This window comes from Scyliorhinus canicula, chromosome 15, assembly GCF_902713615.1.
Source record: "Scyliorhinus canicula chromosome 15, sScyCan1.1, whole genome shotgun sequence".
In the NCBI taxonomy this organism is placed as follows: domain Eukaryota; kingdom Metazoa; phylum Chordata; class Chondrichthyes; order Carcharhiniformes; family Scyliorhinidae; genus Scyliorhinus; species Scyliorhinus canicula.
In genome coordinates, this window is record NC_052160.1 from 28879677 (window position 1) to 28892233 (window position 12557).

General features: G+C 47.3%; 1 protein-coding gene across 1 annotated transcript in view; it reads right to left on the minus strand.

The window, feature by feature from the left end:
* Positions 1–12557, minus strand: part of ift140 (intraflagellar transport 140 homolog (Chlamydomonas)) — a 174426-nt gene that overhangs the window by 154004 nt on the left and 7865 nt on the right. Inside the window, exons 6-8 of the mRNA XM_038820731.1 lie at positions 10456–10631; positions 6732–6823; positions 3469–3575 (exon numbers count right to left, since the gene is read on the minus strand). Coding sequence (XP_038676659.1) covers positions 3469–3575; positions 6732–6823; positions 10456–10631 — 375 coding nt within the window. The remainder of the gene's footprint in view (positions 1–3468; positions 3576–6731; positions 6824–10455; positions 10632–12557) is intronic.

Consider the following 12557-nt stretch of genomic DNA (forward strand, 5'->3'; position numbering starts at 1 on the left):
CTCCCCTCCCCCCCCCCCCCCCCCCCATGCTGCTCGACGACGGGCCACTCCGCGGCCACATTCCCTCTGCTGCTGCAGCTGCCCCTGCATCCACTGTGGGATGTGGCTGTGGACGCTGCTGGCTGTCCAACTGCAGTGCTGTGGCCCCAACTACTGCGCTGAAAATAGCTGTTCGGTTAGAATACATTCTGGTCACCTACAGAAGGAAGGGTGATGGGGGGCAGAGAAACGACATGTTAGATGGAGGTTAGTCGACACCTCGGCAGCTACCTGCCACGGGATACCTGTGTGTCCCGGTGGCCTGGTCGCACTGCTGACACGCGGCCAGCCTAACGCCTGGTCACTTTCTGCGTCCGACGGGCAGTTAACAGCACGTCCTCCTCACCAGTGCGTCAGTGGGCTGTGGCCATCAGCCACAGGGCAACCAGCGGCAGTGTCCTCGTGACCGTCCTGCCATGGCAGGCCGGCTGACATGTTGCATCCGGGGGAGGACGACCCACTCCACTCACTCCCTTCCCCCCCACCACTCACTCTCCCCCCCCACTTCTCCTTCTCCCCCTCCCACTTCGCCCTCTCTCTCCCCTCCCACTTCTCCCTCTCTCCCCCCTCCCACTTCTCGCTCTCTCTCCCCCCCTCCCACTTCTCGCTCTCTCTCCCTCTCTCCCCCCCTCCCACTTCTCCATCTCTCCCCTCCCACTTCTCCCTCTCTCTCCCCCTCCCACTTCTCCCTCTCTCTCCCCCTCCCACTTCTCCCTCTCTCCCCCCCACTTCTCCCCCTCTCCCCCTTCCCACTTCTCCCTCCCTCTCCCCCCCACTGCTCCCTCTCCCCCCTCCCTCTCTCCCCCTCCCCCATCCCACTGCTCCCCCCCCCCCCCCCAGTCCCACTGCTCCCTCCCCCCCCCCCCCCCTCCCACTGCTCCCTCCCCCCCCCCTTCCCACACGATGACACGAATTTGGCCGGTTGGGAGAATAGCGGGAGCGCGTCGGACCGGCGTCACGTGAAAAAACGGCGCGGCCCGCTGTTCTCCCAACCGGCATGACATCGGAGAATCGCGCCCCTACACTGAATAGCAGAAGCATTTCAATTCATTTGGAACCAGGTAATCCAGAAGCAAGAACCTTTTCACAGAAACTGCCGGTACAGGCAAGAAAGTACAGGGGGTCAGGAATAAAATCCCAGAAACAGGGAATGAGAGCTTCAGGAATTTAAAGGAACAAAGAACAGAAATCTAGAAAAGAGTTCTGTGCAGTGAAGTCAGGAGCAGAGGGAGGCTCCTAGTTAAAGACAGGGCTGCAATGTGCAGAGCTGGAGATGCCAGCGAATGTAAGCCAGACATCCTTAATAATAGCGCCCATTGTTTTCCCTGTAACAGGTGTTAAGCTAGCTGGCCTGTAGTTGTCCTATTGCATCTTGGAAGGAGCTGAACTCCTCGGGCGGGATTCCGAATCGCCGCGATGACCCAACGGCGGCATAAAAAACGGCGCATACTGCTCGGGCGTCGGGCTGACCAGAAGTTGCGGAATTCTCCGCACTTCCGGGGGCTAAGCCGGTGGCGGAGCAGTTGGCGTCGCGGTAGCCAGCGCCGAAGGGCCGCCGCGATTTAGCGCACGCGCAGAACCGCCGGCATGGTTCCGCACATGCGCAGACCGGCCGGCATATTCTGGCACATGCGAAGGGGTTGTCTTCTCCGCTCCAGCCATGGCGGAGTCCTACAGGGGCCGGCGCGGAAGAAGTGCCCCCCTGGCACAGGCCAGCCTGCAGATCGGTGGGCCCCGATCGCGGGCCAGACCACCATGGCACCCCACCCGAGCCGGATTCCCCCGCACCCCACCGAGGACCGCACCAGCCGGCCTACCAGCCAGGTCCGGCCGTGTGGGACCATGTTCAATCCTTGCCAGCAGGGCTGGCCAGAAACCGACGGCCGCTCGGCCCGGAGTATTGCAGGGGGGCCCGCTGCCAACGGCCCCCGATCGGCGTGGCGTGATCCCCGCCCCCGTCCATACACCGGCACCTGAGAATACGGCAGCCGGCGCGGAGCGGCGGGTAGGGATTCACGCCCCCCCCCCCCCCCCCCCGGGGATTCTCCGACCCGGCGGGGGGTCGGAGAATCCCGCCCGCGTGTTTCAGCGCTAAGAGAATGCTGAATCCAAGCATTGACAGCAATAAGGAATGCATGGCAACCTGGGCATCCCACAAACATCTCCTCCAACTACCATTTGCTCCACTTATGACTGAGACTGTAGGTCACGCATTGGACTCCACCTGAGAACTCATTTTTAGTGCGGAAGCAAATCATCCTCAACTCGTAGAGAAGAATTGTCCTGTCCATTTCATTCATTTAGCGGACAGAGTCAGCAGCAAATGAAGACGGTACTCAGTACACCTTATACCTCTGCCACTTGGTGTTAACATGAGGTTATTACAATTACCAGGCTCTTCCTTTTGGCTTTTCACAGCCTGGCTGTACCCTGTAACTAAAAATGAAAGAAGAAATATATTTATTAAAGAGTTTCCATCTCACTAAAGAGACTTCAGACCACTCCACATCCAAAATCTGCTCTGAAAACTCTTCATATTTTGAAAATTGTGACAATTTGCATCACAGAATCAGAGACAATCCACAATATTTTAAAACAATTCTAAAAAATAAGTCCATTTGTCCTATCTCCCAATTTTAACAGATCTTTAAAATATTCCAGACACCAGCAGCGGAATTCTCCGACCCCCCACCGGGTCAGAGAGTCCCCTGCTGGAGGCATGAATCCCACCCCGCCACTCCGACGCCAACTGTCGTATTCTCCAGCACCAGTTTTCACCCCCCCCCCCCCCCGGCAATTCTCTGGGCCCTGATGGACAGAGCAGCCTTCAGTTTCTGGCCAGTCCCGCCGGCGTGAAATGGACATGGTCCTACACGGTGAGACTTGGCTGGTAGGCTGGCTGGTGCAGAGGGATGTGGCCCGGAGGGGGGCCCCCCACGGTGGCCTGGCCCGCGATCGATGCCCACTGATCTGCGGGCGGGCCTGTGCCATGGGGCACTCCTTCCTTCCACGCCGGTCTCTGTAGGGCTCCGCCATGGCCAGCACGAAGCAGACACCCCCCCTGCGCATGCGGAAGACGCCGGCTGGTCTGTGCATGCGCGGAACCACGTCGGCGGTTCTGCTCATGCGCTAACTCGCGCCAACCCCTCCGCCGGCGGCTTAGCCCCCGGAAGTGCGGAGGATTCCGCAACTTCCGGTTGGCCTGACGCCAGAGTGGTTTGTGCCATTCTTGGCGCCGGCATCGGCCCAATTCGCTCACTGCGGTGAATCCTGCCCCAGATGTGCATCTATTCCAAAATCTAATCAGTTCTTCCTTGGGCTATATTTATTCTTTAAAGTTTTTAAGGGCCAGCCAGTTTGTGGATTTTCATTATCAAGGGCACAGTGCAGTTACAGAAAGTAGATAGCTAGAGCAAGATACAGACCTACCTTTACTTTCACAGTATGAGATGCAATTTATGATTTCTCCAGTGCCAAACCCCAGGTGTTCATCTAGTGTCAGAGTGTAATTCTCATCTTTATCCAAATCCCAGAGCCTGATGGAACCAGCACAAAGTTAATGAAACATCACTTCACCTTGCCTTTCAAAGCAGGTACATTAAAAGATGTCACAACATGCATTAGACAGTGTAATTTACAGGTGTGACTCTTATATCAGGCATCTAAAAGGCTGTGTGTAAAGCTTTTCCAAAGATAAAACTAGCATAAAACTGTGAATTATGATTCAATGTATGCACATTTACTGAGAGAGGATCCAAATTGCATGATCCTGGTCAATAACATGACACACAGGACTTCAGTAAATAAAGGTTATAGGGGCAGCATGGTGGCGCAGTGGTTAGCACTTCTGTCTCCCAGCGCCAATGACCCAGGTTCGATCCTGGCCCCGGGTCACTGACCGTGTGGAGTCAGTGTGGAGTTTGCACTGTCTCCCCGTGTCTGTGTGGGTCTAACCCCCACAACCCAAAATGATGTGCAGGGTAGGTGAATTGACCACGCTAAATTGCCCCTTAATTGGAAAAAAAAGAATTATCAATTGTAGAACTGATTGAAAAAACTCTTCACCCAAACATACCAAAAATGAAATATCAGGCAGATGCTCCAAGTGTAACAAATTATATGAGAGTCTGTTAAAAAAAATGAACATGTACTTGTTTGTCATTATAATGTTTTCAAGGTTAGTTTCAACCCGTTGCCTTTTAATCTACTGCACAGTAGTTTGACTGCAGATCTGACCATCATCACTGTTGGGACAAGTTATCAGTCCAAACCTCCTTTGGACTGCATTGCATTGGCAAAATATCATGATCAAGCCTGAATTAAACTTTGCGGGGGAATTGCTATCCTAATAACGGTCTCATTTCAGTTGGAGTGAAGAATAAAATTATTTTTAGAGTGCCAATGAAGAGAAGTCAGATTGTAAAGTAAGGAAATATAACAGCTAATTTGCACAAAGCAAACTCCCACAAACAATGAAGTTGGTTGAGGGATAAATAACGGCCAGGGCTCTGGAATCATAGAATTTACATGCAGAAGGAGGCCATTCGGCTCATCGAGTCTGCACTGGCTCTTGGAAAGAGCACCCTACCCAAGCCCACACCCCCACCCTATCCCCATAACCCAGTAATCCCACCCAACACTGAGGGCAATTTCGGACACAAAGGGGTATTTAACATGGCCAATCCACCTAACCTGCACATCTTTGGACTGTGGGAGGAAACTGGAGCACCCTGAGGAAACCCATTCACACACAGGGAGAACGTGCAGACTCCACACAGACAGTGACCCAAGAAAGGAATCGAACCTGGGACCCTGGAGCTGTGAAGGAATTGTGCTAACCACTATGCTACCGTGCTGCCCTTTGCTATTCTTTCACAAATGCCATGGAAATTTTTACATTCACCTGAGAAGTTGGGCAGGCCTCAGTTTAATATCTCATTGGAAACGTCAGCTCTTTGCTCGAATGCAGTGTTCATTTCTGAACTAACAAGTTTCCTGGCATTTGCTATGAAAATATGGCTTTGGAATCAGCAAGTTATGAGAACTATGCTACCTTCAACGCTTTCACATTCACAGAGACAATTAAAAAAATAAAGTTTGTATTTCAAAAACAGGGGGGTAACTGCAGAGTATCACAACAATCAAATCTACATCTTTACCAGTGAGCTACCCATTCATGTTTGAATGAACCATGATCTATTTTTCTTCCGAATATCATGTAGACTTATTCCTGCTTAATTTCTGCTTAAAGAAAACCCCAGAAGTAGTAGTCACAAGGGTGGCACAATGGTGCACTGCTGCCTCATGGCGCCAAGGACCTGGGTTCGATCCTGGACCCGGGTCACTATCTGTGCGGTGTTTGCACATTCTCCTCGTCTCTGAATGGATCTCACCCCCACAACCCAAATATGTGTAGGGTATGAAATTGCCCCATATATAGAATTTTTAAAAAACTTTTTTAAAAAAGTAGCAGTCAGTTTTTTTCCCCAATATTATCCCAACTTCACAAAGTCAATCAGTTTGACATGTTCATTCTCACCTACCTTTGAAAAACTGTAATTTGGTTTGTTCACATTAACCTTGTAAAAAATGTAGAAGTAGCTTTTTTCTTATTTGAAGGTCCCTCACCAACAAAATTAATCTCCAGTAATAGAACTCAATGGTGTGAGCCGTGGCGGACATATAAACTTACAAGGAGAGTGGTGGGTGGGATGGGGAGAGCAGATGGGTGGAATATACACTGGGTGGGGATGATGGAAGAGCATGGGGAACAGCCAGATCTCCATTGTCTTGTGATTTTTGGAGTGCTACACTGGGTTTCCTCCCACTCTACCCTTATATATATATATATATATATATATATATATATTATATATATAAATAATATATATAGATATCCTTTCTAACTAAAGAAAGACTCCTAATTTTACTAAAATATGTGCATATAGATTGAAAACCCAAAAGCAAATGGATTCCAATCTTTTCAAATGAAGAACAAAACTTGGAACTTATTTGAAGCTCTACAAAAATGAAAGGAATAGAAAACCGAGTAAGCAGTTTACTTAATTATACCTGCAAACTGAACCTTGATACCCTAGCATCAGAGTCAAATTTGGTTAAATCTCTTGACAACGAATATTCTTGGTGCCAGTTGTTATCAACACTCACTTGGTTTTCAATACAAACAAAACATGCACATTAACTCTCAGCACAGGTCAATAAATCCAACAGGTGAAAGTACATGACTCAAAATTTATAAAAGTCACAGAATACTGTAATAATAAATAACACTTTAAACCCTTGGGTAAAATGCATGACACAATCATAGCATGCCTACAGCGCAGGACGTCATTTGGCACATCAAGTCTGCACTGGCCCTCTGAATGAGTAGCCCCTCGCCTCCTTGCCCATCCCTGGACACTGAGGGGGAAATTTTTAGTACAGCCAATCCACATAACCTGCACATCTGTGGACTATGGGAGGGAACCAGAGCACCCTAAGGAAATTCATGCAGACACGTGAAGAACATGCAAACTCCACAGTCACCCATGGCTGGAATTGAACCTGGGACCCTGGCGCTGTGAGACAGCAGTGCGAACCATTGTGCCGCCCCACTTCACCATGTTGTCCCAAATCCAATAATCCTTTCCCAGTACGGATATGAAATTCACTGCAATCCATCCAAGCCTCACCTAATAACTACCTCGCCTGTTGCTGTAATGAGAAGGCCACTCTCCACCCAGACAATATCAGCTTTTTGGCCTGCTTTTCCGCTCAGCTTTACCTGCAAACAGAAATAGAGACAGGTCCAGGTACAATGGAAGCCGTGTAAAGACACAGCAGTTACTTAAATGGGAATTTGAACAGGCAATAAACAATTCAGAAATCAGATTGCTGGCAGCAGAATCACAATCCCAACTAAGACACATGTCACATTCAAACTTGAATGATTCACGCCAACGGTGAATTTTCATCCACTGGATTTTTGTCACTCCCCGAGACAGTAACTCTTGTTGGGATAATGGTCCACACCCATGGATGGTCCTGCAGTCTGCTAAAATTCATATCAAGCAGTAAATCTTTTTCCACGTGTTTAATTATGCAAATGATAAAATTAGAATATTTCCAAGCAACTATCTATCAAACTTGATGAGGAATAAATAGAAAGTTTACCCAAAAAGAGAACAATTTCTGTTCCACTTCTTCATCTTTAGGGGCTGGTTTAGCACAGTGGGCTAAACAGCTGGCTTGTAATGCAGAACAAGGCCAGCAGCGCGGGTTCAATTCCTGTACCGGCCTCCCTTAACAGGCGCCGGAATTTGGCGACTAGGGGCTTTCACAGTAACTTCATTGAAGCCTACTTGTGACAATAAGCGATTATTAGTAGTAGTAGTATTATTAAAAGCTATCATCAGCATTCATTCCCAAATCAGTGAGATTGCATAGGTAAATATTAATTAAATACAAACAAACTTGAATATATTTTCTATCTGAAAGTGGAAACATGCATAATGCAAGCAAATCCACAGAGCAAAACATCCTCAGGCAGCATGCTGGCGCAGTGGTTAGCACTGCTGCCTCAAGGCGCCGAGGTCCCTGGTTCGATCTCAGATCTGGATCACTCTCCGTGTTTGCGTGGGTTTCGCCCCCACAACCCAAAAATGTGCAGGTGGATTGGCCACGCTAAATTGCCCCTTAATTGGAAAAAATAAATTGGGTACCCTAAATTATTATTTTTTTTAAAAGAACAAAATATCCTCCCAGATGTGTCATCCTGTGATCTCTAGAAAATGACCATTTTGTTTGCTGTACCCTTGAGGTCATCCAAAATAATCTTCAGTCCCATTCACCCATTACCTCTGTCCCCGCTGACCTACATTGGTTCCCGGTCAAGTAATACATTGATTTTAAAATTCGCATCCTTGAGTTCAAATCCTTCCACGGCCTCATCCCTCCCTATCTTTACAGCCTCCAGCCCCACAACCCCATAAGATATCTTTGCTCCTCTAATTCTGGGTGAATTTCAAGTGTCTGTGACGTCACAGAACCACTGCACAAGTCTGAGAGCAGCTCCAAAAATAATATTAAGGCTATATGATGGCACAATTCTCATACCGAGGGGACATATTAGCCTGACAGTCCAATGTAATGGCAAGAAGGAATTTTTAGAGTTCTAGATGAATAGATGGACACATCGGCCATGAATTTTAGCTGAAGCAAGTCTAAAGCTTGGACTGGTAACTCCGAAGATGGTTCACAACAGGCTGAATTTTCTGGCAGAGTGTGCAGTAGGTGGGAAAAATGGGGTGGAAGCCGCTAGCCCCAAGGCGGCTTCCTGTGCCATATTCTTAGGCTCCTAAGGGAAAAAAGTGAAGGGGCAAGTCCCACGACGTTGAACTCCCCATCGCCGAATACCCACTTCACAGCGACAGGGTCCCGGGTTCGATTCCCGGCTTCATAATTTTATATGTTTCTATAAGATCCCCCCGCATCCTTCTAAATTCCAACGAGTACAATCCCAATCTATTCAACCTCTCCTCGTAATCTAACCCCCTCAACTCTGAGGAGTCTGTACGGTCTCCCCGTGTTTGCATGGGTTTCCTCCCACAATTTACCAAAATTCACTCGTCTCTGGGGTGGTTCCGGCGGATTGGAAATTAGCAAACGTGACACCACTGTTTAAAAAAGGAGGCAGGCAGAAAGTGGGTAATTATAGGCCAGTTAGCTTAACTTCGGTAGTAGGGAAGATGCTGGAATTCATCATCAAGGAAGAAATAGCGAGGCATCTGGATGGAAATTGTCCCATTGGGCAGATGCAGCATGGGTTCATAAAGGGCAGATCGTGCCTAACTAATTTAGTGGAATTTTTTGAGGACATTACCAGTGCAGTAGACAACAGGGAGCCAATGGATGTGGTATATCTGGATTTCCAGAAAGCTTTTGACAAGATATTGACAAGGCAGTACGGTAGCATGGTGGTTAGCATAAATGCTTCACAGCTCCAGGGTCCCAGGTTCGATTCCCGGCTGGGTCACTGTCTGTGCGGAGTCTGCACATCCTCCCCGTGTGTGCGTGGGTTTCCTCCGGGTGCTCCGGTTTCCTCCCACAGTCCAAAGATGTGCGGGTTAGGTAGATTGGCCATGCTAAATTGCCCGTAGTGTCCTAAAAAAAAGTAAGGTTAAGGGGGGGGGGTGGTTGTTGGATTACGGGTATAGGGTGGATACATGGGTTTGAGTAGGGTGATCATTGCTCGGCACAACATCGAGGGCCGAAGGGCCTGTTCTGTGCTGTACTGTTCTATGTTCTATATTAATAAGTCTTTCTCTAGTTGGCAATCAGTAGCTAGTGGTTGCCTCAGGGATCAGTGTTGGGCCCACAATTGTTCACAATTTACATAGATGGTTTGGAGTTGGGGACCAAGTGCAATGTGTCCAAGTTTGCAGACGACACTATGATGAGTGGTAAAGCAAAAAGTGCAGAGGATACTGAAAGTCTGCAGAGGGATTTGGATAGTTTTAAGTGAATGGGCTAGAGTCTGGCAGATGGAATACAATGTTGACAAATGTGAGGTTGTTCATTTTGGTAGGAATAACAACAAAAGGGATTATTATTTATGAGATAAAATATTAAAACATGCTGCTGTGCAGAGGGACCTGGGTGTCCTAGTTCATGTGTCACAAAAAGTTGGTTCACAGGTGCTTAAGAAGGCGAATGGAGTTTTGTCCTTCATTGCTAGAGGGATGGAGTTTAAGACTAGGGAAGTTATGCTGCAATTGTATAAGGTGTTAGTGTGACCACATCTGGAGTACTGTGTTCAGTTTTGGTCTCCTTAGCTGAGAAAGGACATACTGGCACAGGAGGGTGTGCAGAGGAGATTCACTAGGTTAATCTCAGAGTTTGAGGGGGTTGGATTACGAGGAGAGGTTGAGTAGACTGGGACTGTACTCTTTGGAATTTAGAAGGATGCGGGGAATATAAAGTTATGAAGGGAGTAGATAGGATAGATGCGGGCTGGTTGTTTCCACTGGCGGGTGAAAGCAGAACTATGGGGCATAGCTTCAAAATAAGGGGAAGTAGATTTAGGACTGAGTTTAGGAGGAACTTCTTCACCCAAGGGGTTGTGAATCTATGGAATTCCCTGCCCAGTGAAGCAATCGAGGCCCCTTCAGTAAATGTTTTAACATAAAGATAGATAGATTTTTGAAGAATAAAGGGTTATGGTGTTCGGACAGAAAAGTGGAGCTGAGTCCACAAAAGATCAGCCATGATCTCATTGAATGGTGATGCAGGCTTGAAGGGCCTAGTTCTTATGTTCTTAAGTGCTGTAATCTTTATGTTATCTATAACAATTTAGAGTAGAGATTTCCCAAAGTCCTACAGACACCAGTGAAGGACAACCAGCATACATGCTCCTACCTTCATAAGCTCTTGACTTGTTCCATCAAGACCAATACTGTGCTGAGATAGAAAAAGTGCTTCAGTCACAACCATTAGGATTTCCTTCTGCTCCATGTACATGAGTTTCCTGATTGGTCCATCAATGCGGAGGACCTGTAAGCTCTTCCCTTTTTCACCAACGTGGTACACAGTACCTAATTTAGAGAAATAAAAACAGAAAATGCTGGAAATCTTCAGCAGGCATGGCAGCTTCTGCAGCAAAAGACAGTTGTTAAAATAAATTAGGGAATTCTAATTTAGAGAATACTTGCTGGCCCAACGCTGCTCATGTGACCAACACGTACAAACAAAACATACAAAATGGAAAAGGCTATCGGAACTAATCACAATAAAAATGCTGAGGAGAAAGCTTAACACAGTACAGCACAGACTTCCCATGAAAAAAAAGCCACATAACAGGTGAAAAGTCTGAATCAGAAGATACTAAAATTCAATGTACCAATAAAATTTAATAACAGACCTGTCCCCAACAGGACTGTGCCCAGTATCATACAGTGACAGACCTGGATTCTTACCCAGTGTTAAACCGTTCAAAATAGGGCAGCACGGTGTCACAGTATTTAGCACTGCAGCCTCACGGCACCGAAGCCCCCGGTTCGATCCCAGCTCTAGGTCATTGGCCGTGTGGAGTTTGCACATTTTCCCCTTGTTTGCATGTGTTTCACCCCCACAACCCAAAGATGTGCAGGGAGGTGGATTGGCCATGCTAAACTGCCCCGTAAATTAGGTACTCTAAATTTAAAAAACGTTCAAAATACTTTTCTAGCCATATCCGAAATTTTGAAGTACAAAATCTCCAATTCTGTGGTGGATATATTCACACCTAAAGGGTTCAGAGTATGAACATCTAAACAACAATGGTAGCTTGCCCTGTGAATCAATTTACTGCAGTCTCCATTTGCTTGGAAAAATTATTTGCACCCACCCACCATTATGCTGAGACATATACCTATACCAGTAACCCAACAACCCCCATTAACCTTATTTTTTAGGACACTAAGGGCAATTTAGCCTGGCCAATCCACCTGACCCGCACATCTTTGGACTGTGGGAGGAAACCGGAGCACCCGGAGGAAACCCACGCAGACGATGTGCAGACTCCGCACAGACAGTGACCCAGCCGGGAATCGAACCTGGGACCCTGGAGCTGTGAAGCATTTATGCTAACCACCATGCTACCGTGCTGCCCCAATTGTGCCATATATTGTGCCATTGAGTAAACAACAGGCTCTGCAATATTTCTAAATAATCTTGATATCAGTAGAACTATATGGCAATGCAAATTATTTTGGTTTCCTTCACCTTTAAGAATGGAGCATGACAGAATATCAGGGGGACAAACATATAGCTAGGATCTTAAGATTATACACTGCAAACTAACTAACCTCAAGACATAATGTAATGAAAATGAAATGAAAATCGTTTATTGTCACAAGTAGGCTTCAAATGAAGTTACTGTGAAAAACGCCTAGTCGCCACATTCCGGCGCCTGTTCCGGGAAGTTTATATAGTTTATACCTTGTGCAAAATCTTCCAGAAGATAGCCCAGTGAATTACATGCAGCAAATCACAACAGAACAAATTAAACAGATAGAAATGTCACAACTGAAAGTCAGAAGTGAAGCATCATGAGACTAAGAGGTACGTTCCCAATCAACAAAGCAAGGTGCACAGCAATTTTACTTTCACTCCCCACCCTAACCTCATCATCTGCAACAATTCCATTCTCTCTTCCCACCCCTACATCATGATCTGCATCATTCTCACGGTCACATCCCACCCTACCCTCACTGAGCAGCATTCTCTTTCTTCCTCCACACTCTAACCTTTCTTCCTCCACGCTCTCTTTCTCCATTCCACCCTTACTTCACCAGTGCACAGGAGTGTCACCGTCCCTCTCCACCCTTACCTCACTGTCTGCATCAGTTACTTCCTCTTTTCCCATCCTTGTCTCACACCCCGTTGCTGGGTGCAGATAACTTTTTTCCAAGCAAATGGAGACTGCAGTACATTGAGTCAAAGAGCAAGGTACCATTGTTTGTTAGATGTTCATTGTGCGC